General features: G+C 45.4%; 1 protein-coding gene across 1 annotated transcript in view; it reads left to right on the forward strand.

The window, feature by feature from the left end:
• The first annotated feature begins 418 nt into the window (after window positions 1-418).
• Window positions 419-25,146, forward strand: part of ATP6V0A2 (ATPase H+ transporting V0 subunit a2) — a 37,424-nt gene continuing 12,696 nt past the window's right edge. Inside the window, exons 1-9 of the mRNA XM_007189636.2 lie at window positions 419-749; window positions 6,067-6,145; window positions 8,133-8,230; window positions 10,034-10,171; window positions 11,187-11,275; window positions 12,458-12,584; window positions 20,372-20,454; window positions 21,994-22,087; window positions 22,820-23,032. Coding sequence (XP_007189698.2) covers window positions 633-749; window positions 6,067-6,145; window positions 8,133-8,230; window positions 10,034-10,171; window positions 11,187-11,275; window positions 12,458-12,584; window positions 20,372-20,454; window positions 21,994-22,087; window positions 22,820-23,032 — 1,038 coding nt within the window. The 5' untranslated portion in view covers window positions 419-632. The remainder of the gene's footprint in view (window positions 750-6,066; window positions 6,146-8,132; window positions 8,231-10,033; window positions 10,172-11,186; window positions 11,276-12,457; window positions 12,585-20,371; window positions 20,455-21,993; window positions 22,088-22,819; window positions 23,033-25,146) is intronic.

The following is a 25,146-nucleotide window of genomic DNA, read 5'->3' on the forward strand; positions in this document are numbered from 1 at the left end:
GAAGTTGTTTAGCTGTTGCCCGGAGCTTGGGGACGGGAAGTGGATTGACTGCAGCCGAGCAGGAGGCATCCTGCTGGGGTTGATGGAAATATTCTAAAATTGATCGTGACGATGGCTGCACAACTTTGTAACTTTACTAAATATCACAAAATTGTATACTCTAGTCGGGTGAACTTTATGGCACGTAAACTCAGTAAAACTCCTTTCAAAAAGCTGTGAACAGCGGAGCAAGTGGCAGCTCTTCGTCGGAGTCCGGACAGATTCCGTGAACCGCCGCATTGCCGCCGGGTTTGCGCCGTTTGGCGCCGCCGCCTGCGCCGCCGTCGGCCGCAACTCCGGGCGCCATTGGTCGGCCGGCGAGGGGCGGGCACGAGCGGGGGAGGGGGGGCGGAACCGGAACCGGCTGTAGCCAGGGGGCGGGGCCTCGAGGGCGGCTCTGGCGGCGCCTGGAGCGGCGGCCCCGGCGGCAGAACCGGGCGCAGCTGCTGCAGCCCGGAGCCCCATGGTGCGGGGCTGCGGCCAGGCCGCAGGAGAAGCCCGAGCTCCGGGCCGCCCCGGCTGACCGTGCGGGCCCGCGCGGCCCGGAGCCGCCGCCGCCCGTCGGGCCCCGCGGGGTCGCGGGCCGGCCAGCCATGGGGTCCCTGTTCCGGAGCGAGACCATGTGCCTGGCGCAGCTCTTCTTGCAGTCCGGCACGGCCTACGAGTGCCTCAGCGCCCTGGGCGAGAAGGGCCTGGTCCAGTTCCGAGACGTGAGTGTCGCCCGGGAGACGCGGGCCGCAGCTGCCCGCGGAGCTCCCGCATCGAGCCTTTCGCTCGGGCCTCCTTTCCGTGGGCGCCTGGGCTCCCATTTCCCAGACGGGGAAGCTGAGGTCCACTTTCCGGCCAGAGCTTCCGCAGAGCGGGGCCCGAGCCCAGGGTCGTCGAATGTGTGGTCCGCGGCCGCCCAGGCCGGGTTAGTTAGGAATGCTCCGCGTCGTCTTCGTCCACTCGGGTCGTGCCATCTGATGCTTCGGGGCACCGACTCTGTGCCAGGCACTGGGCTAAGCGGGAGAACAAATCTGATAGGGCCTCTTGCAGCCCTTCTGGAACTTACGGGGCAGCGGGAACGGGAGAAATATTAAGAAAATGAGTACGTAAACAGGAATATGTTTGCTATGCAGGAAACAGAACGGGGTGATGAGATGGTGCTTCAGTTGGGGGTGGTCTCTCTGAGGAAGTGTTCTTGGGCTGAGACCTGAATGGGCAGGAGGCGGCCCTGGGAAGATCTGGGGGAACAAGGTCCCAGGTGGAGGGAACTGGGAGAGCCAGGAGCCTGAACTGGGAATGCATTTGGTGTAAGCTCCTGCGGGGCGGGATTTTTGTCGTTTTTGTTCACCGATGCCTGATGACGTACATAGTACTGCCTAGGAAGGAGTTGGAGTGCAGTCAGAATTTGATGAATGGGACCTGTCTCCCCAGCAAGTAGTAATAAACCCTTGTTCATATATCTGTTCATTTGTTTATTGTTTGTCTCCACCATGGACTGTCAACCCCCCCGGGGTGTGGGGTAAGGGCCTCACCTGCCTTGTTCATTCCTGATTCCTGAGTACAGTCCCTGACTTTGTGGGCATTAGTATGCGTTTGTGGAATGAATGGACAAGCTTTGATTGAGTGCTTGCTCTGTTGCAGACACTGAGTTTGGTGCTGGGGACTCAGGGGTGAGCAGGGTGGACAAAGTCCCTGTGTTTTTGTTGCTCACAATGTAGGAGAGACACACTCTGATTATGAACTGTGGTAAGTGCCATGAAGGAAAAGAGCGGTGTGAAAGGGAGATTATGAAGCAGGACCTTAATTGAACTGGAATTCACTCGAATGAACATTGTATTTCCTGGGACCCAGCTTTCATCTCCTCTGGTTTCCCTTCGTCTTTCTGAGGGCTGCTTAGTTTCAAGAGGGAACACCCGTACCCAAGGTCTGGTGTGATCCCTGGGTTGGCCTCACAAGGCAACTGCCAGGTCAGAGAGAAACTCCTGAATGTCAGGCAAGGCTGCAGAGAAGGCCCAGCTGTTCCTGGTTCCTGGAGCCATTTGGGCTTCAGCACGTGGTGCCCACTTTCCTGGCAGGTGCTGCTGTGCTGAGCTGTGAGTAAGTAACACCTGAAAGATTCAGGAAACAGTTGTGAGAGAAATGGGCTTCCTTCTTTATAACAGGTAGATTTCTCCCATCCTGTTAGTACTCAGGCCAAGAGGCTTAAGTCAAGCTTAAATCTTAGAGGTTTGAAGAAACACCCTAATTACCGCAAAAGATGCAAGTTTCATTGAGTGCCATTACGTTAGGTAGTAGAGGACACTTGGGATTCTTTTAAACTGAAAATTGGGGAAAGAAAAAGAAAGTGCAGTTCATCTTTTTCCAGAAGTAAAATAAAGCTGCCATGTTAAAATGAGCTCTTCTTTGTGTGATGCTAGGTTTTCAGAGCTCAGTGTGTGTGTGTGTGTGTGTGTGTGTGTGTGTCTGTCTTTGGGATGACTGTCAAGCAGCACAGGTGCTAGTGCTGAAAGCTCTGTCACCTGACACTTTTTCTGCTCTCTTCTGGAATTTCTTCCTGACTTTGTGCTCACCGGGTGGGATCCCTGAAGTTTGTCTTTTCTGATTTGCAGAGGCTGGAGAGTTTCCGCCTTTCCTTTTAGTGATCCTTCTAAGGGAAAGGAGGCAGGGCAGGGGTTTCTGTAGTGACAGCCAAAGAAAAGACCTGGAAAAGAAAGGTTATTTAACTCACCAGTAGGACTCAGTGAAGGGCAAGTCCATCTCACTTTTCTAAGGGTCTGGAATTTGAGGACAGCGTTCACCTTTTGTCCGTTAGCTGCTGGAGTGGGAAGATCGATGGCGTGGATACTGGTCAAAACCACCAGGCAGCCTCTACTGGTTTTTCTAGGTTAAATGTTAGTGTTACAAATGAATCTGCATTAAAATGTACTTCATAGGGCTTCCCTGGTGGCGCAGTGGATAAGAATCTGCCTGCCAATGCAGGGGACACAGGTTCGATCCCTGGTCTGGGAAGATCCCACATGCCGCGGAGCAACTAAGCCCGTGCGCCACAACTACTGAGCCCATGCTCTAGAGCCTCCGAGCCACAACTACTGAGCCTGCGTGCCGCAACTACTGAAGCCCGCGCACCTAGAGCCCGTGATCTGCAACAAGAGAAGCCACCACAATGAGAAGCCCACGCACAGCAACGAAGACCCAACGCAGCCAAAAATAAATAAATAAATAATTAAAAAAAAATGTACTTCATGGCGTTAGCCTGGAATCAAGGGTGCTGTTGCCTCCCTAAAAAGAAAATAGAAGCAAAACTTTATAAAAGAAACCACGCAACAGAAAAAAACAGTTAACATACTGTGTAAGATGGTGACGGCGGATGTCAGATCCAATCGTGTGTGTTGTTGCCACAGAAATTTGCCTCTTCGTGGAGATTCTATATGTGGAACCATAGTGTCTAGTTTGAGTTAGTGTTTGATATTGACGGAAAAGACAGTGAAACTGAGAAGTCATGTCATTAATAGACAGCTTTTGATGGGTAGCTTCCTCTGCTCATTCTTAGTTCTGTTGAGATAGATTGTGTCTGAATCATTAGGAACTCGAAAGTGGTTACTACTTCAGATTAATATTACTTCCAGAAATGAATGCGAATGTGACAAACAGAAGTGAAATTCAAATTTTTATCTTTCTTCTGATTAACTCTTAAAAAAAAATTTTCCAAAAACTGAACAAGAACCAAGCCTTTGGGGTAGACCTTCTCAGGTTGTTCAAGCAGCTTCATGCCAAGCTGTTTCTAATTCTCCTTTTTGGGAGTGCCCAGTATAACACTGCACGGAGTAAAGGTAGAATTCTTGCCCCAAACGCCTTTCAACGTGAATGATTACTGTAATTTAAAAAATTGTGAAAGTAATATATGTCCATTGTGGGAAATTAGGGAAACATGAGATACTAATTTCCATGATCCCATTACCTAGAAACAAACACTTTACCTTTTTGGTTCATATTGTCCAATCAAACATTATTTTTCTAATAATAATAATAATAATATTATTATTATTTTAATAAATTTATTTATTTTTGGCTGCGTTAGGTCTTCGTTACTGTGCGTGGGCTTCTCATTGCAGTGGCTTCTCTTGTTGCGGGGCACGGGCTAGAGGCGCACGGGCTTCAGTAGCTGTGGCTCGAAGGCTCTAGGGCACAGGCTCAGTAGTTGTGGCGCACGGGCTTAGTTGCTCCAAGGCATGTGGGATCTTCCTGGACCAGGGCTCGAACCCGTGTCCCCTGCATTGGCAGGGGGATTCTTAACCACTGTGCCACCGGGGAAGCCCTCTAATAATATTTTAAAATGTGCGTACATAGGTATTTTTAGATAATTGGAGCCACACTGATAATATCTTTAGTCTTTTTTCACACACAAATCATGTATGACTAATTTCCGCATTTTATTAAATATTGTTTTACAATTTTTTTATGGCTTTAAGCTTTATATGGTAAGATTTTTTTGTTTGTTTTAATAAATTTCTTTATTTTTTGGCTGCGTTGGGTCTTTGTTGCTGCGCGCGGGCTTTCTCTAGTTGCAGTGAATGGGGACTACTCTTCGTTGTGGTGCGCGGGCTTCTTATCGCGCTGGCTTCTCTTGTTGCGGAGCACGGGCTCTAGGTGCGTGGGCTTCTCTTTGCGGTGGCTTCTCTTGTTGCGGAGCACGGGCTCTAGGTGCGTGGGCTTCAGTAGTTGTGGCACAGGGGCTCAGTAGTTGTGGCTCGTGGGCTCTAGAGCGCAGGCTCAGTAGTTGTGGCACACGGGTTTAGTTGCTCCGCGGCATGTGGGATCTTGCCGGACAAGGGCTCGAACCCGTGTCCCCTGCATTGGCAGGAGGATTCTTAACCACTGTGCCACCAGGGAAGTCCTGATAAGATGTTAAGTAAAGGAGAGAGTATATGGGACCAGTGAACTTCTGTGGACCCATATTATAAACCAATGGCAGGACTTCCCTGGAGGTCCAGTGGTTAAGACTTGGCGCTTTCACTCCCGGGTCCAGGTTTGAGCCCTGGTTGGGGAACTAAGATCTCAAAAGCCGTGTGGTCCAAAAAAAACCCCCAAAAACCCACCCATCAGACAAGATCATTTTGAAGCAAATCCCAGATGTATAATTTCACTCATAAATATTTCAATAAGTATCTCTAAAAGGTAAGGACCCTAAAAAAAATCGTAACCACAATACCATTATCATACCTAAAAATTTTAATAATAATTTCTTAATATAATCAAATACCTCATCATTTAAAACATAATTTTTAATAAGTGCATAGTAATCAGTTATATTACTGAACCATAATTTTTATACAACTTTATTGATATGTATTATACAATTCACCCATTTCAAGTGTACAATTCGTTGGTTTTTAGAAAATTTTCTGAGTAGCGCGTCCATTGCCACAATCCAGTTTTAGACTGTCAGTCACATAATCCCAATAAGGTCCCTTATGCTCATTTACAGATCATCCCCCTCCCTACCCCAAGACCCAGACAATCACTAACCTACTTTCTGCCTCTAGGTTTTCCTTTCTGGGACATTCCATAGAAATGGAGTCACACGTTATGTGGTCTTCTGTGTCTTTCATTTACATCATGTTTGTGTACATCCTCTGTCATGTTGATGTGTCAGTTTGTTCCATTTTACTGCTGAGTAGTGTTCCACGGTGTGGGTATAGACTATGATTTCTTTAACCAGTTTTCCACTGTTAATCATTTTTTCTCTATCCCTGAGGTTGATGCTCTTTTAGATAAATTTTTGTTCGTATCCATAGTTTGTTCCTTTAGGTTGAATTTCTTCATGAGATATTTCTGGGCCAGAGGATATTTTTCAGGCTTTTTTTTTGGTAACAGTTGCCAAATCGCTTTCCAGAAAAGATGTGTCAGTTTATACTCCTATTCAGTAGTATACGAGGATGTGCTTCCCCCCAAACCCTTGACTATCATATTTTATTTATAAAATCGAATTTATTTTTAAATTGTAGAAAATTCAAAGCAAAATTTTCATCTTTTTCTCAGCTGAACCAGAATGTAAGTTCTTTCCAAAGAAAATTTGTTGGTGAGGTGAAGAGGTGTGAAGAACTAGAGCGAATATTGGGTAAGTTTATTTTAATAACTTAAATAGTTATTGTTATATAAGTAAACTTTGTTCACTTTAGAAAAATTAGAAAATCTAGACAAGTAGAAGGGAAAAAAGAAGTCGTCCATATTCTCACCATTCATGTATTCACTATTATGTAGGTTTATATATTTTTTTACTCTTCATCTATAAAAGTAAGGATTTACATACATAATGGTCAGGTTATTTTGTTATTAGCTTTGTTTCTCATTTGATGGTACTTTAACATCTTTTCATGTCAACAAACAGATTGACTCATCATTGTTTATAATGGCTGCATAGTATTTTGTGGTATTAATGTGCTATAATTTATTTAGCCAATCCCTTGTAATTTATTGTAACTTAAAAACATTGTATACACATTAATATATTACTTAAAATTATACCAGAGAACAGGGGAGGTAGGAAATGGCAGAGACATTGGTTGATAATTTCCTTTTTTTCAGGGCTTCCTTTACAGAGATCAGTGTTCTCTGACTGTTAACCATTAAAACTCAGCCGTAAAACCTTTAACGTCTTAGCCTAAAATAAAATAGTGTTTATCAGTTCAAACCTTGAAATTCTGACTGAAGTAGAGAGGGGAGAACGATGCCAGTAATTGTCTAAAGTACCAAATTTGTTTTTAGAGGGATGAACAGAAAAACCTGGGGGTGAGGGTGTTGAGGAGGGGAGAGAAGATGACTTTTGGAATGATTTCTAATAGCAGTTAATTATTGTGGATTTTATATTTTTTAATTGGGGATTTTTAAGATCGAAAGAAACCTGTTAGTCATCTGAAGTCTAGTCCTCTGCATATTGTTTGAGGTCGCGGTTATTTGTGTGGATCATGTAGGGTAGGGTGATACCACATTCCCATCCTTGCCATATATATAAGTCATTGGACAGGTCGTGTATTTGGAATGAGTTTTCAAAGGTGGGGCAGGAGTGACAACACATTAGACGTGTCCAGGACTTCCTGTAGCTTAGACTGTTTTAAAAAGAATGCAGGCTTAAAAAGAAAATGAACTCTCAAGTAAATTTAGGTATAAAAAAAAGGTTAAAAAAATTTACATCCATTTCCAGAAAGCTCTTAAACCCCATGCTTCCTTTGCTATCTTATGGGTAAGACATCATCGCTTTTCTTCCTCCCTCCTCCCTTCCTCTTTCTCTTTCTCTCTCTCTCCCTCTCCCTTTCTTTCTTTCTTTCTCTTTCTCTTTCTCTCTTTCTAATAAAATAACTAGTTAACACTTCTCCAAAATATTATATCTGGTAATGACTTTACCAGGTATTATGACTTTTATCCTAAGGAAAAGAACGCTTCATGGAATTGAAAATGTAAACTAAAGAAATTAAGTTTTTTTTGGCTGGTTCATTATTAGTTTCATGAATCTAGTTTTTAATGTAAGTAGAGAAGGCAGTGGAAGTTGCTCTAAGTTAAAACATCACGGCTAACTGGGGACTCAGGAGAACCTGGCTTTCTGCCCTGTGGTCTCCTCCTTATAGAGGAGACTGATAGGGGATGTGTTTTTCCTGATGGATGTGTATTTCCTCCCAATGGCGTCTGCAGGGAGGTTGCACTGATGTCTCTGGTGGGGACGATTATAGGTCCATCATTGGATTATTCCTGCACTTCCAAGTGTGTCCTTAATCTTCTGCTTCCTTTACAGGTGCAGAGGCAGCTGTGACTCCAAAGTTCTTTACCTAGAGTTTTAGAAATGAAGGACGTGGGGAATTTCAGAAAATGTGTATCCAGGTTACTGTTTGTTTTGTCACTGCACGCTGCTCTCTCTAGGCAGAATTATTTTGCAGATCTTTGGAAGCAAGGCTGCAAAAGTCATCCTATCAGTCAGTTGGGACAGGCAAGATTTTATGCATTTAGACATTAGTTTTTAGATGACCTGGGAAAGGTTGGGATGTAAAATGTTCTCACTGAAATGTCCTGTAGTAAGTTTTTGAGTCTAATTTGTTTAACTTTTATTTCCACAGCATATTTGGTGCAGGAAATTAATAGAGCTGATATTCCCCTCCCTGAGGGAGAGACCAGTCCTCCTGCACCGCCTCTTAAACAAGTGCTCGAAATGCAGGTAACTAGTTTCTGAAGAAGCGGTTTTAGGTCACTAACCTCAGAGACTGCTTATTCACTTACTTTATATTGTCTAGTGCTTTTCTGCCTTTCTTCTCAAAACCGTGGAATGAAAAGCAAAGGACTGTATTATGGTTAATTCTCAGTAACAGGTTATCTGTGATAAATTTTAACTGGAATTCAGTTTTCTTTTAAAGTGTAAGACAGGGCTTCCCTGGTGGTGCAGTGGTAAAGAATCCGCCTGCCACTGCAGGGGACACGGGTTCGAACCCTGGTCCGGGAAGATCCCACATGCTGTGGAGCAACTAAGCCCGTGTGCCACAACTACTGAGCCTGCGCTCTAGAGCCCGCGAGCCACAACTACTGAGCCCACGTGCCACAACTACTGAAGCCCGCGCGCCTAGGGCTCGTGCTCCACAACAAGAGAAACCACCTCAATGAGAAGCCCGCGCACTGCAACGAAGAGTAGCCCCCACTCGCCGCAACTAGAGAAAGCCCGCGCACAGCAACGAAGACCCAACGCAGCCAAAAATAAAAATAAATAAATTAAAAAAAAAAAAAGAATATATTAGAAAAAAATAAAATGTAAGACAGATGGTATTGAACAGAGACTAACAAGAATTAGGTTGTGCGATCTGGGCTCATGTGATGTGACTTCTGGGCCTGTGCGGGCCTTAGCGTGCCTCTCCTACCGCAAGTCATCGAGGCTTCAGGCCTGTGCCCTTCACGTTCTCCCCAGTTCACCCTGACCCTTCCTCCCTCTAATTTTCAGACGCTCACGGGAAGGTGCCAGGTGGTTCCCCATGGGCAGCAAATGGGATTCCTTCTTCTGGAGTCCCCCACCACCGTGAGAGCACTGGCTTCTACGTTCGCATCCCCGCTTCCCTCCCATGAGTTATCTCTTGAGGTTTTGGTCTAATCATCTGATAATTTCATCACACTGGGAAATAGACTAGAGCCCTTTACAGCTCTTCTAAAACAATTAGTACTGTATAATTAGGACCATTCCATTGCTGGCTGCTCTGTTTGTTTTTCTGGGGGGATGTCATTTAACAGTTGGTATATGAATGGACTCTAGAGAGAACTGTACAGTCAGATGAGAGCAGTCATCTGGTTTGGCCTGTGTGGTGTGTCGCTTTTGATGTCATTACAAATACAGTGATTACTGGCTGCTTATCGTTTTTATAAGGCAGAACACAAGTAACTGAATGTAGCATGTCAAGTGATTTGTTTGAATACCGTTTTTATTGAGTCAGTGGGTTGTTTTACAGATTTCTGCTTCTATTGTCTTAATACTTAAGGATTGTTAAGGATGCTTGGTATATAACTAATTGTTAAAGAAGATTCGTTCTCAAGTATTTTTATGCTTAATTAATTGTGTAAGTGCAGCTGCATAGAAACTCTTAAGCTAGAGACCAGGAATAATATGTTTGGGAAAGATTATCTAAAATTTTTCTGTGTTGCAAATAAAAGGAAATGTAGTCTTGAAAAGGGAAAACTCTTTGGTGTACTGGTAATGGGTAAGCAGATGAAGGGAAACCAGAAGAGAGGACAGGACCTGAGGTTAGAGACCGGGTCCAGCCGTAGGGCACTCATAGGTCACGGCATCTGCGTGCTTGCCGTCACAGGTACCTGAATTAATACGAAGCAGTAAGTGATGGACTGTAAAAACCCGTGCGTGTTTTCATATCCCCATCGAACTCTCATACATGATGGCTTTTTAAAACCTCTGCTAGTTCTGGGGTACTGTGAAAAGAGTGTTAGAACCAGACTTGGAAGTAACCCTGCTGCCGTTTCATTTCAGGAGCAGTTGCAGAAGCTAGAGGCTGAGCTGAGGGAGGTCACGAAGAACAAGGAGAAGCTGAGGAGGAACCTCCTGGAGCTGACGGAGTACACGCACATGCTGCGAGTGACCAAGACCTTCGTCAAGCGCAACCTGGAGGTACTGGCGACGCTCGGGAGGGAGTGCATTTCTTTCTTTTTTTGGGTTGCGCCACGCGGCATGCAGGATCTTAGTTCCCTGACCGGGGATCGAACCCGTGCCCCCTGTAGTAGAAGCACGGAGTCTTAACCACTGGGCCGCCAGGGAAGTCCCAGAGGTATATTTCTTTTAATAAAATTCTCGTTCCCGTAAAGTTTCGGGTTTTGTTATCAACTCCTGTAGAGGTGTTGCTTTTTAAAAGAGATAGAGGGACTTCCTCATTGGAAGAGATACTCCTTCCTCAACAAGGAGTAGCCCCCGCTCGCCGCAACTAGAGAAAGCCCGTGCACTGCGACGAAGACCCAACGCAGCCAAAAATTAAAAAAAAAAAAAAAAGATACATTTAAAAAAAATGAGATACATTTTGAGCTTAGCTTTATCTTTCAGTTGGATTATATGACATTAAAAGAAGCTTTAAGCCTCTCCTGTGTTGGTTGGTTTTAACCATAACTACTTCCTATTCATGAAATGCTTTAGTTTGCAGTTGAAAAAAATCTTATGGTGGTGAGAAAAAATTGAACACTGGAAGTCGAACTCTAAAATTTAGTTTGTTTTTTTTCTTCTCAAATTGCTGAGAGTAATGGAAGTAAAAAAAGAAATCTGTATGGGAATAAAGAACAGCCTACGCAGTAGTACAGTACTCAGCTGAGTATCAGAGAGGGGAGAAGTATGTCCCTCGTGAACTTCGTTTCACTTCCTGTAGCGGTGACCTCTGATACAGTTACTCTGCCTTGGATTAAGGCAATGACATAAATTATAACTGTACTTTCATGTAAATGTCTTCAACTAGCTTACAAATAAGGGACAGGGAAGTTATGGTCTTTATCTGTCAGAGCTGAGTTACATGTCTGAGTTACCTTGGGGCCTTGGCACCCAGGTCTGAGTTCCCATGCCCCGCACACTTGTTTGGAAACATGACTTGAGAATTAAAGTGTCACTTTCAGTGAGACACACTTGGTTTCATATCTCTTTGTAGTTTGAACCCGCTTACGAAGAATTCCCTCCCTTGGAGAACGAGTCTTTGTTGGACTACAGCTGTATGCAGAGGCTGGGGGCAAAACTGGGGTAAGTGACAGCCGGCGGGGGGAGCTTTACACTGTCCTTCTTGTCAGTGGGAGACGAGCTCTGTTGAGTGGAAGGACAGCCACCGTCTGAAAGCCTGGGACGGAATGAAAGAAAGTGAATATTTGTTTAAGAAAACACTGTACTCCTGTATTTGTTGAGTTGAATCACTCAGCTGTATTGACTTTTTAGCTCAATACGATGGGAATTTCTTCTCTCGGTATAATGAGGTGGAAAGAAGGAATTTATGCCAGTTGTGCCATTCTTCGTTACTCCATAGCCTAAAATAATTGGTCATTGAAGCGTCAAGTCCTATTTTGTTTGGTGGAAACATAGGGGCTAAACTGAGTTGGTTAATTTATTAATCGTATTTTAAGGGTCTCTTTCTACTGTTCACTCTCTCTGTTTTACTTGAACTAATGGTAACGTGTTTCCTCATGTGATTTGTGATTTCTTTTTATTATGAACTGTTCCTCCATTCCTTATGTGTAGGAATTCAATGATGTTTAGTTTGAGGCTGTATTCTTTCAGAGAGAACTTATTTTTAGGTATGTCAGGTACTTGGGAGCGCTCCACCTACCGGGAATCATGTTGTTAATTTCTCAGCTTGAGTTTCTTTGTTTTTCTGTTTGTTTTCTCTCTGCCCAATGCATCCTAACACGTGCTTGTAAATTCTCAAGTAATGCTCTTCCCCTTCTCTCCAAAACCAAAGCCGAAATAAACAAGTTTGCTTGTCAGCTCCTTTGCAAGGTGGAGTTTTTCCTAGTCCACCCGTTCACTTAAGGTGTAGCCCTTTGTTGGGGGGCAAGAGTCCCAACTTTGGGGGGATTGGGTGTTCAGTTCCATCTCTTCACCTGATATCGACCCAGTGCCCATCTCCTGTCTCCCTTGCTGGCATTGAAACCCAAGGCCTTAAGATACCAGGTCAGTATCATACCTCAGGGCACAGCTACGAGGTCCTGTTTTATTTTCGGATTCCAAGAATTTCTCTAAATTATGGGCTCAGCTCTACATTGAAGAGGATGTTTCAAAAACATTTTATCCAGCATTTCAGATATTTTGCAGTTGGAGGGCTTTGAGGATATCGCCAGTGCTTTGGCAGGCATGAAGGTCTTCGCTGCCCTCTTCGTGCGGTTTGGTAGTCCTCATTGGGCTTACTGGACCACAGCCTTTGGTGTCTCACAGATTTGTGTCTGGCCTCATTAACCAAGGGAAAGCCGAAGCATTCGGGAAAACGCTGTGGCGAGCCTGCAGAGGGCACAGCATCGTGACGCACGCAGAGCTGGAGGGGCCCCTGGAAGACCCTGAAACGGTGAGTGGGCGCCCCCTCCCCGTTCAACAGCGGCGGACTTGCGCTGAAGCTGGAGGCATAGCGCAGAGCGGAGCACGTCAGTGAGCAGTCCGCCGCGTGCCTTGCCATCCTTGGATGCGTTTGGGGGGCAGTTCTTTTTTTTTTAATTTATTTTTATTTATTTATGACTGTGTTGGGTCTTCGTTTCTGTGCGAGGGCTTTCTCTAGTTGTGGCAAGCGGGGGCCACTCTTCATCGCGGTGCGCGGGCCTCTCACTATCGTGGCCTCTCTTGTTGCGGAGCACAGGCTCCAGACGCGCAGGCTCAGTAGCTGTGGCTCACGGGCCCAGCTGCTCTGTGGCACGTGGGATCTTCCCAGACCAGGGCTCGAACCCGTGTCCCCTGCATTGGCAGGCAGACTCTCAACCACTGCGCCACCAGGGAAGCCCTGGGGGGCAGTTCTTAACATGGAGGACTCTCTCCTGCGCCGCCATAGTATGCCTGGGACGTTGACGTGCATACATCACCACCCTCCCAGCCTCAGATCCTGTTTGGGTTTCACCAGCTGTCCCAACACTGTCTGTTTTTTTTTTTTTTTTTTTTGGCATTTATTTATTCATTTATTTATTTGCGGCCGCGCAGCACGCGGGATCCTAGTTCCCCGACCAGGAATGGAACCCGGGCCCCCTGCAGTGGAAGCTCGGAGTCCTAACCACTGGACCGCCAGGGAAGTCCCACAATAACTGTCTTTTATAGCAAAGGATCTAGTTTAGAATCAGGCTTTGGACTTAATTGTCATGTCTCTTTGGTCTCCTTCATTCTGGGATAATTTCTCAGTCTTACCTTGACCTTCGTGACCTGGACATTTAAAAATTATTACAGACCAGTGGTTTTTTTTTTGGTAGAATGCCCCTCTGTTTGGGTTTGTCTGTTGTTTTCTCATGATTAGATTCAAGTTATGTGTCTTGGGCAGGAAGTGATGCTGCTTCCCATCAGGGGTGCACGGTTCCTTTGTCCTGTTACTAGTGATGTTCACCTTGATCACTTGTTCAGGGCAGTGACTCCTAAGCTTCTCCACCGTGAATTTATTCCTCCATTTCCTTTGTATTTAGTACGTGTTTTGGGGGAAGTGCTTTGAAACTCTATAAGTACTCAATTTCTCATCAGATTTTCAATGCATTAATTTATTTCCTGTTTTATTCAATGAGTTATACTCTGTTACTGTAATTCTTTATTTTGATATTCACATGCTCTAGATTTGGCCATTGGAGCCCATTTAGCTGGCTTTTATTTACTTTTTACATGTTCCCGTCATTTTTTGAATGCTTTGCTTTCTTGCATAACAAGATGTCCAGATTCATCTTGTCATTTCCCTCATGCAGCTATCTGAAATCAGCCATTTCTCCAAGGAACTTGGTTCTCTTTAGTGGAGAATGGTGATTAGAAGCCAGGGTGCGGTCTCCGGGTGTGCCCATGGTGACTGAGGTGTCGCTGTTCCCAGCTCTGTCAGTGGACGGCTCTAGGACGCACACATGCACAGGGCTCACACCCACACTCACAGCTTTATTTCTGTACCTGTGTGTATATGTGAAAACTGTGAGTTTACATCCGATTCCAGTCCAACACCACAGGGTTCACTCTAAGTTTCTCTATTTCTGTGTTCGTAACTCCTTTCTTCAGTGGTGGCAAACTTGGCTCCCATTATTGTTAATATACTTATTTGATCAGTCCCCTTGTATGTGACCAGTCTGCCCATTGATTTCCCATCTCTGCTGCCCCGCTCTTCTCTCTGCATGGAGCTCCGAGTTCCCCAGCCCCCAGCCCGGGTTGTCCCCTAGTGTGGACGCAGGGCCTCCTCACTTTGCTTGGGCTCTGACTTTGCCCTGGGCCACTGTTGCCCTTCCCCTCCCCTCTCCAGGTCCATCCCCGAATGCACATCTAAGGCTTCAGGAATGAATTATTCAGGAAGGGAAGCAGGGCGGCCAAAGCCATCATTACCTTTTAAAATAGCTGTGATTTTTTTTTTTTAAAGACTTCACCATAAAAATAACTATTACATATTGCTCTAAGTGAGGATGAACTGGTCTACTAAGGGTAGAAAAGGAACTTGGGATTCTCAATTTTGAGAAAAGCATTCGTGTTTTCTTTCCTAGATTCGCCTCAGGATTTTTGTCTCTAAGATTAATAGTTTTGACACCTAAAGGAGTTTGGCTGTGAAATAATTTTCATAAGGTTCAGCCTAAGTAAACCACACACGTTGGAAAATCTAATCAGTCAAGCTGTTCGTTAACCATACACCTGTAATATTTTTTGTGGTTCCTGAAACTGCCAGTAGCAATATGTTGATTATCCTTCACCTGTGACCATTATGACCTCCCTATGTAAAGGTGAAGATTAAAAATGTTCTGAAGTAGCATTTACATGTTCTTTGAGTTTTTTCTTTGATTAAAAGAACATATCCATCATTCTCATGCAGAGCATTTACTCTGTAAGAAAAATTTTTTTTCTATACAATGTCTAAGCTCTTTTGTGCTGAGTTTTTACCACATTTGTTAAAGGGCATTAAATGTCTGTGAAGAAATATGGAGACATGGTTAGAGATATATATATATATATATTTTAAATTCTTTACTTTTTCTTCATTTCTAATTTTTTTGTGGAAGTATAATTGGCAGATACGTATCTCTTGAAACTACAACTCCTCCCTCCCCCACGATTACAAAGGAAATGCGTGCTCGTTATTAGAAAATTGGGAACAATATAGAAAACATGAAGAAGAAAATCAGTCACCTGTAACCCTCCTGCTTGGAGAGGGTCGCTGTTTATGTTTCAGTGTGCATTCTGTTAGTCCTCGTTCTGGGGAGGATATGAGATTTGATCTGGTAACTTTTACTCGGGTTCCAGGATTTATTTATAGTGTCATGTTTAATACCTTTTGGGTCGACCCCTTAAAGTCCTTACAGACCCCAGAGCATATTTCTAGCCATTTTCTCCTTTGTCAGTATCATTTCTGGATGCTGACCAGTCTCTCTGTCAAAGCTGGACTCAGGCAGTTTCATGTGGTTTTTTTTTTTTTTTTTTTTTTTTTTTTTTTTTTAATTTTATTTATTATTTATTTATTTATTTATTTTTGGCTGTGCTGGGTCTTCGGTTCGTGCGAGGGCTTTCTCTAGTTGCGGCAAGTGGGGGCCACTCTTCATCGCGGTGCGGGGACCGCTCTTCATCGCGGTGCGCGGGCCTTTCACTATCGCGGCCCCTCCCGTTGCGGGGCACAGGCTCCAGACGCGCAGGCTCAGCAGCTGTGGCTCACGGGCCCAGCTGCTCCGTGGCATGTGGGATCTTCCCAGACCAGGGCTCGAACCCGTGTCTCCTGCATTAGCAGGCAGATTCTCAACCACTGCGCCACCAGGGAAGCCCTTCATGTGGTTTTATGATTTGTATTTTTTATGTTGCATGCATTCGTGTTCCATATTATGTCTTAGGTGCTTGTGTTCCCTGACACAGTACTATTTTTAAAATTGTTAAGGAATCTTCAAAATCAAATTCACTATAAATACCATTTCTTTCTTCCCCCTGGGTAGTTTCTTTTTTTTTTTTTTAAACGCTTTTTAGACATGAATATCCTAGTTTATTAGGTAAGAATTTCACAAACATTACTTTTTTTTTTTTTTTTTTTAATTTATTTTTGGCCACGCTGGGTCTTTGTTGCTGCACGCAGGCTTTCTCTAGTTGTGGTGAGCAGGGGCTACTCTTCGTCGCGGTGCGTGGGCTTCTCATTGCAGTGGCTTCTCTTGCTGTGGAGCACGGGCTCTAGGCGTGCAGGCTTCAGTAGTTGTGGCACGAGGGCTCAGTAGTTGTGGCGCACGGGCTCTAGAGCGTAGGCTTAGTAGTTGTGGCGCACAGGCTTAGTTGCTCCGCGACATGTGGGATCTTCCCGGACCAGGGCTCGAACCCATGTCCCCTGCATTGGCAGGCAGATTCTTAACCACTGCGCCACCAGGGAAGTCCCCCCCGGGTAGTTTCTTCATAATTTATTTTGAAATAATTTCAGTTTACAGAAGAGTTGCCAGAAGAGAACAAAGTGTTCTTCTATCTCTTCACCCAGATTTCCCAGTTATTAACATTTGCCACATATGCTCCACTCACTCTTTCTGCATATCTATCCCCATTTTCATTAGGCTCCTTCCAGACCTTCTGCGAGGAAGCCGTGGACATGCGTGTGTTGCCCCCTCACAAGGACGCTATTTTATACAACCACCGTACAACCCTCCAAATGAGAAAAATCAACACAGATGCAACACTTGGTCCAGTACAAACATGCCACTCAGATTCCCCGCAGTGTGCATTGTTTCCTTTCTGGTCCACTCCCTGCCTGGGACTATGCTTTGCATTCGGGACAGGCATCACATTCTGCAGGATGACCCTCCCTTGGGGCCCATTCCGTGCTTCCTCACGACCAGGCTCGGATCACACGTTGTTGGTGGGAACACCGTGGAGTCAATTATCGGGTCCTCTCAGCACCTCCCACCAGGAGGCACGTAATATCGGCCTGGTCATGCTGGTGTCGTCCAGGTTTCTCCGCCTTCATGTCACCATTTTGCCCTATTTAATTGATTAGTAGTTGGTGAGGAGGTATTCCTAGGTTACTGGGGCCTTGTTCCTCAGCAGACCTCTGCCCACCAGCCTCAGCCTCCACGATGACTCTCTTGAACCCATCACCTCTGTTGCGGTGGCCAGGTGGTTACTCTGTTCCCATCCTTCCTTCTGTGCTTACTAGTTACCGTTCTGCAGAAGGCAGTGCCTTCCCTGCCCTCTCAGTCACTCGCTCATTCATCCACGGACTTAGGCATTCCTATTTATTTAATGACTTGTAATCTGTTACGATCCTTTTTATTATTTATTTTTAAAATTTTATTTATTTATTTTTGGCCGCACTGGGTCTTCGTTGCTGCGCGCGGGCTTTCTCTAGTTGCAGTGAGCGGGGGCTACTCTTCGTTGAGGTGTGTGGGCTTCTCATTGTGGTGGCTTCTCTTTTTTTTTTTTTTTAAATTTTTATTTATTTATTTATTTATTTTTATTTTTGGCTGTGCTGGGTCTTCGGTTCGTGCGAGGGCTTTCTCTAGTTGTGGCAAGTGGGGGCCACTCTTCATCGCGGTGCGGGGACCGCTCTTCATCGCGGTGCGCGGGCCTTTCACTATCGCGGCCCCTCCCGTTGCGGGGCACAGGCTCCAGACGCGCAGGCTCAGCAGCTGTGGCTCACGGGCCCAGCTGCTCCGTGGCATGTGGGATCTTCCCAGACCAGGGCTCGAACCCGTGTCTCCTGCATTAGCAGGCAGATTCTCAACCACTGCGCCACCAGGGAAGCCCCTGGTGGCTTCTCTTGTTGCGGAGCACAGGCTCTAGGCGCACGGGCTTCAGTAGTTGTGGCAGGTGGGCTCAGTAGTTGTGGCGCACGGGCTTAGTTGCTCCGTGGCATGTGGGGTCTTCCTGGACCAGGGCTCGAACCGCTGTCCCCTGCATTGGCAGGCAAATTCTTAACCACTGTGCCACCAAGGAAGTCCCAGTCCTTTTTACTTTGATGCCCAAATTGTGCGTGATTTGGCCACTGGGAGTCCCTTCGTGCGTGTTCCTCTGGCCTTTGGCACGTCTGCAGCACTCACTGAGCAATCCCTTACCTCCTGGCGCCACGGGGTGGTCCCTGCCTCTGTCTGGAGCCAGCCATTCCTTCAAGGGCCGCTCGTTCCTTTTAGTAGAGGATGGCATTTAGAAACAAGGATCTGGGTGTTTGAGTTCTCATCGTGTACTGGAGTGTCGTTGCTTCTGGGCCCTTTCAGCAGTCAAAACATGGGCACACACACACACACAGACACACGCACACACGCACACACACACAGACACGCACACACGCACACACACACACACACACACACACAGCTGTATCCACTTCTGCAGCTACCTGTGCACGTTTATCATAAAACCGTTTGTTCAGACTCTAACCTACGACTCTGGATGTCTCTTTTTCGGTGTTTTTCACTCTCTTCTGACAGTGAGAAATCTGGCTTCCCTTATCCTCAGTACAGTTCATGAATTGTGTAATTTACTTATTTATTCAATGTAACCCGTCTCCCAACCTCTCAGCCGTCTCCTCCGCCCGCCACCTCCCTGGCCTCCCCCTTTCCCGGCCGCCCTGCGTCCTTGCCTTCAGCACCCAAGTGCCTCTGCTCTGCCTGAAGCTCCCCAACCTGTTCCCCATCGCCTCTGCCCCAGAGCTCAATTCTTGGATTGCGTCTCTCCTCTGTGCCCTTAGGGATCTCGAGTAACTTCATGGCTTTAAATAACCATCCCCCGAACGTATACATCTGGCTTGGACCTCTCCCCTGAATACCAGACTTCTATTTAACTGGCCCCTCCATACCTTTGAAGTTTCTGGAAGACATTTCCATGTGACACCTAAAACTGAACTCCCGATCTTCCCCCCCAGACCTGCCCGTCCAGGCTTGCCTGTCTCAGTAAGTGCCAGCTCAGCTCTTATCCGCCCAGCATCCAGAATGATCCCTGTAAAACGAGTCAGAGCGTCTCACCACCGCACCCCCCCGTCCCGCCTTAAAGTCCTTCTGTGGCTTCCTGTCTCACGGTGTCCCATCTTGTCACCCCTCTGGCCATCTCTCTTCAGTCAGGCTGGCCTTCTTGCTTCCCCTCGTCTTGCCTCTGCACGAGCTTTTCCTCTGGCTCAGGAGGGTCTTCCCCAGGATCCACGTGGCTCGCTCCCTCACCCCCTTCACTCCTCTAGGCCCAGATGGCCCCTTCTCAGGGAGGCCTTCCCGCCTTGCCCGATTTAAAAGCTCAACCCCCAGCCTCTTTCTCCCTGTCACCCCTCCCAGCTTTATTGTCTTTATCGCCCTTATCTCCATTTGGCACATTATGTACTTTCCTAGTGTCTCTTGCAGCTAACTTGATATAAGCTTCCCTCCCCTCCCTTCTCTCCCAGGTCAGGGATTTTTGTCTGTTTTGTTCACTGCTGTATTCCTAGCACTGGGAACCAGTGCCTGGCAAATTGGCCAAAAACCTATTCAGTTCTATGTGTAGAATACTTGTAAATACAGTCAATTGTCATTACTTGTAGTAGTTAACATTGTACAGTCTCCGTGAGAACTGAACCCTTGCTCCTAGGGGAAGCACAGGGTTAGTTCCTGTGAGTCTCTGGTCATAACGTTTTTGTCAGCCGATCAATACATAACCTTGTTTTATTTAAAGACACCTTATTTAATATATACTGTTGATTCATTAACACTGAACTCACTGGCAACCGCACCATCACGCCTGTCTGAACAAAGCTTACGGGACACGCGTTAAGTGCACGTCACGGCCTTCCTGTGCTCGGGAACGCTAGACAGCTCTGAGGACCATTGTGGACAGTGAAATCACCCACAAAAAGCACAAAACTGTGAAAAACTTGGCACTAACTAGACCACAAAAAGGACACTTGTTTACAGTATGAGCTGAAATAAGGAGGCAGAGGGTCACCTTGTTTGACCTCAGCAGGAATACGCACATGGGGTGACTCAAAACTTTTGTCGCTCTGCATGTCCGCAAATGAGTGAATAAATGCTTGAGTATTGATTTGGGGGTTACGAATGATTTCTGGGGTGAATTTGCAATTATGGAGTCCGCAGATAATGAGGATGGACAGTGTTTAGTGTTTGTTGAATGAATGAATGAATGAATGAACTAACTCTTTGACAGAGTGTGAGCTGCCAGAGTTTTCAAAATTCTAGACAGAGAAGTAACAGTTATCTTTATTCTTTGTAGGGAGAAGTCATAAAATGGTATGTGTTTTTGATATCCTTCTGGGGAGAGCAGATTGGCCACAAGGTTAAGAAGATATGTGATTGGTAAGAAAAAGAAACATTTTATTTCATTTATTTCTTTATCCTCAGTAACCTAGTTTTCTTGAAATATGTCTCTGAAGAGAAAAACAGGGGTTGCAAAGGCTGCTGAGTTTTGTTACATGATTTCTTTGCTGTAATACCATGTTTTAAAACGTTTAATTTGTCATCTCTCTTGCCAGTGTAGTACTTAAAATAATTTAAAAGTAGACACCATGTTAATAACATTCCCAGATTTGATTTTTTTTCCCTTGGGAATGAAGGCTCAAGTTCAACTGGCGGAGGAATCCAGTTTTAATATTTGGTGCCTTTCTGTGGCCTTTAGCTACGCGTAGGCTTATCTGTCCTCATGGTGCGTACAGCTCATCCTTTCCCAGCTCTCTGCAGTTACCTTCTTTGCGCCCTGGGGAAGGGGGCCTGGCAGGTGGTGGAGAGGGTGGGCTCAGAGGGGCCTGCCTGCCAAACGAGATGGTGCAAGTAAAAGGCTCCCGTACCGCGTAAGCCTTCGGTAAATGTGGAGCAGTATCACAGCAAGAATGGGTCTGTGACTTAGTCTTGTCACCAGTGGGAAAACAAGCAAAACCACACGAAAACTCAAAAGAATGGCCTTTTGTTTTCTTGTACTCGGGGAAGTTTTAGCTGGCCTTGCTTCTTGCTGGGGTAAGTAAGGGTGGGGTTTGGTTATTTCCTTCGGATTCAGCGTTCACCAGAGTTTGATACTCAGTCACTGGTGTTATGGAAAGTAACTTTAGGTGATACATGGACTAGCCTATTCTTACTTTAATAGGTTTATATTTATTTTTTATGTAGATTAGAAAAACTATAGCCAGCACACAAACCTGTGACTTCACAGTTATCATTGCTTAGGATAAGGCTGGAGTAAGGATTTAATTTTAGTAGCCAGAGCTTAAAGAGGAACATAAAGCATGGCATTAAAACACGAAGGCAGCACGGGAGTCGCAGCAGCTGGGGGCGTGTGGCTGCAGCTGGGGGGGTGTGGCTGCAGCTGGGGGGGTGTGGCTGCAGCTGGGGGGCGTGGCTCTGCCTCCCCTGCGTCCTGGTGTCACACGTGGCCCCAGAGGACGTTTACTGAAGCCCATGTCAGAGGCAATTGCTAGGCATCCAGAGCTTTCTCCTCCCCCGATTTTCTCTTTTTTGTAAAAGGTAATTATTGTTGTATGTTCTTTGTCTTTGATTTATATTTTACACTTGTTTAATGATTTCCGGCCCAACAGTGGTGGTGAATTTCAGAAAGTTGGAATTGGGAATGAGCTTTTGGGAATCATCGAGGGTAGGAATGGAACGTGGAGCCAAGACAGAGTTCACTAAATCTGTGGAATTCCATAGAAAATTTGTTGAGTGTCCGTGTGCAAGACCTTACCACGGCTGGGTGCCTGTGTCTGCACCTTTTTCTCCCAGAGGGCTGCTTTTATTCTGGTTTGGAAGGAAATATGCCCAGGCGGTAGACTGAATGTAGCTCTAGTTTTTGACATAGCTTCTTGCAGTTCTGACAGCCGCGGCACTGTGTTGAATCCTGTCTTCTAGTTACCACTGCCACATTTACCCCTACCCGAATACCGCCGAGGAGCGGAGAGAGATTCAGGAGGGCCTGAACACCCGGATTCAAGATCTGTATACTGTGAGTGAACCAGAAACTTGCCTCCTTATCCGAGGGTTTGTACAACATTTACAAATACATTTACTTTCTTCTATAATATGGAAAATTTGGGTTGTGGACAAATCAAGGTGTTTTAGGGAGTTTGGAATGACACCTCCCTCCTCTTCGTGGGAGTTTTATTTTAGCAGCCTGTTAGAAACCTAGATGGTTTCTAAATGATGGGGCTTTAAAGAAGAGTCTGGTCATCTTTGATCTGTCGGCGTGTAATTCTTGATCAGAGAGGACAAGCGAGCCCCATTTACAGTGCTGGCTGTAATTTTACCTGCACTATTTTAATTCCCATTTCCGCTTGGGTCAGCGAGGGCTCTTGGTAACAAGAAGCAGACTCTGACCCACTTGAGTGAAAGGGGATTTCTTGGCAGGATGGGGTGGGATGGGAGTTGGTGGCTCATGGGTTTGACAGGGAGCTGGGCCGAGGCTGGGAGTGGGTAAGACCCAGGCCCCCAGCTCTCTGGACCCAGCCAGGCCATCGTGCCACCACAGGGACCACGACTTCTAACCATTTCCTGTGCGTGGGGTCCTTTCTGGAAAGGTAGCTCCAGGGCCTGGAGGAGAAGGACTGAACTTCCTTAACTGCCCCCAGAGAGGCAGGTGCCTGGAATCCGCCCCCCCATCACTGAGGAGAAAGTCCCTCAGAGGAGGTCAGGTGCCCAGTGGACACTCTGCTGAAAATCCACGTTTGTCCTCACCCAGGTGCTTCACAAAACTGAGGATTATTTAAGGCAGGTGCTCTGTAAAGCCGCCGAGTCAGTCTACAGCCGCGTCATCCAGGTGAAGAAGATGAAAGCCATTTACCATATGCTGAACATGTGCAGCTTCGACGTGACCAACAAGTGCCTCATTGCCGAGGTCTGGTGTCCCGAGGCCGATCTGCATGAGCTGCGCCTTGCTCTGGAGGAGGGCTCGGTGAGGCGGCCCTCCCCTCCCTGCCAGCCCTTCCCCGCGGGAAATAAGATAGAGGAGGAGAGGACACTGTGTTGACTCTTTTGAACTGAAATTATGGAGAGTTGGTCCCTCGAGGCTCTGTGTGCACATGCATTTTTTTTTAATTGATGAATGGTTGATTTACAATGTTTCAGGTGTGCAGCAAAGTGATTTGCACAGGCATTTTTAATTTGCTCTTTTGAGTAAGGAATTCAGTCACATGGTTTAAAAGTCAAAAAAAAATTAAAAAATATGAAAGACCCAGTGAAGTGGCTTCCTCCTATCCAGGGCCTCATATGTCCAGTTCCTCTGCTCAAAGGCAGCCCTTGTTTTATTTCTCTTATGTCTTTGAGTTTTTTAATCATAGATAAGCAGATAGGAATATATATATTTTTTATTTTTTTTATTTTTTATTATTTTTATTTTATTATTTTTTTAATGCTATTCTTGTCTGCTTACATTGTTTTTTTTATTTATGTATGTATGTATGGCTCTGTTGGGTCTTCGTTTCTGTGCGAGGGCTTTCTCTAGTTGTGGCAAGCGGGGGCCACTCTTCATCGCGGTGCGCGGGCCTCATTATCGCGGCCTCTCTTGTTGCGGAGCACAGGCTCCAGACGCGCAGGCTCAGTAATTGTGGCTCACGGGCCGAGTTGCTCCGCGGCATGTGGGATCCTCCCAGACCAGGGCCCGAACCCACATCCCCTGCATTGGCAGGCAGACTCCCAACCACTGTGCCACCAGGGAAGCCCCCAGATAGGAATATACAAAGGGAGAGAATTCCCTTCCTTCACAAAAGATTGTGTGCTATTCATACTGTTCTTTTCTCATAAGAAAACTTCCCTGTTTTTTAATAGCTATTTAATATCCTGCTGAATGGATGTACCATGGCTTATTGAACTAGTTCCCTGGTCATTTAGGTGGTTTCTAACTTTATGAATACCAGTGCAGTGACTAACACTTGACCTTTGATGGTTCAGACGTGCACAAATCTGTCTCTGGGTAAATTCCCAACATGGAATTCCTGGATCAGTTTTGGCAAATATTGCCAATTGTTGCATTTCTCTTATTTTGAGTGAGGTTGAATATCTTTTTGTATGTTTAAGAAGAGCCTTTGAATTTTCACTTTTTTGGTGAAGGCTGTGTTCATATGCTTTGCCCATTTTCTACTGGGTCGTTGGTCTTTTTCTTATTAATTTCCTTGGCTCGTTGTCTGTGATACGAGAACAAATATTCTCCCCAATTTGTCACTTGTCTTTTGGTGTTTCTTTCTGTTTGTTTGCTTTGGTCGTGCAGAAGTTTTTTGTTAAATATAGTTGAACCCATCCATCTCTGCTCTTACAGCCTCTGAACTTTGAATAATAGCTTCTTTCCACTCCTGGGCTATGGGGTCAGTCTCCCACGTTCCTGTGAGGGTTTTTGCTGTATCAAAACTTAGTTCTTGGAGAGAGAAATTTAGGAGTTTGGGACTGACATATACACACTACTATATATAAAATAGACAACCAACAAGGACCTACTGTATAGCACAGGAAACTCTACTTAATACTATGTAATCACCTATATGGGAAAAGGATCTGAAAAAAAGTAGATGTATGTGTGTAACTGAATCACTTTGCTGTACACCTGAAACTAACACAACATTGTAAATCAACTTTACTCCAATATAAAATAAAAAAACAAAAAAAAATCTTAGTTCTTTACTGGAAATAGCAGGTTTACAAACTTCAAGTGGCAGTTAAGGAAACAAGTTTTCATAGGAGATTTTGGTTAATCACCTTGTCTCATTACATAATTGTGTTACGACACAAACGTAAAACACGCAGTGCTGAGAAAGAAGGAAATACATAAATTAGTTATTTTGGAGTATGGAACATCTATTTTATTTATATATTTTAAAGCTCTAGATGATTCTTATTTATTGAGGTAACATCGGTTTTGAGGGACATGACTAATACTCTTGTTGTGTGTGTGAGTACATATAAGTAGTCCCAGGATCACCAACATACAACTGGAATTTAGTGGTCTAGCTCTTAAAAATGTTCAAGAGGAATTTAGAGACAGCTACAGTATTACCTAACAAAACTGAAAAACAGGCA

This window comes from Balaenoptera acutorostrata, chromosome 13 (assembly GCF_949987535.1).
Source record: "Balaenoptera acutorostrata chromosome 13, mBalAcu1.1, whole genome shotgun sequence".
NCBI lineage: Eukaryota > Metazoa > Chordata > Mammalia > Artiodactyla > Balaenopteridae > Balaenoptera > Balaenoptera acutorostrata.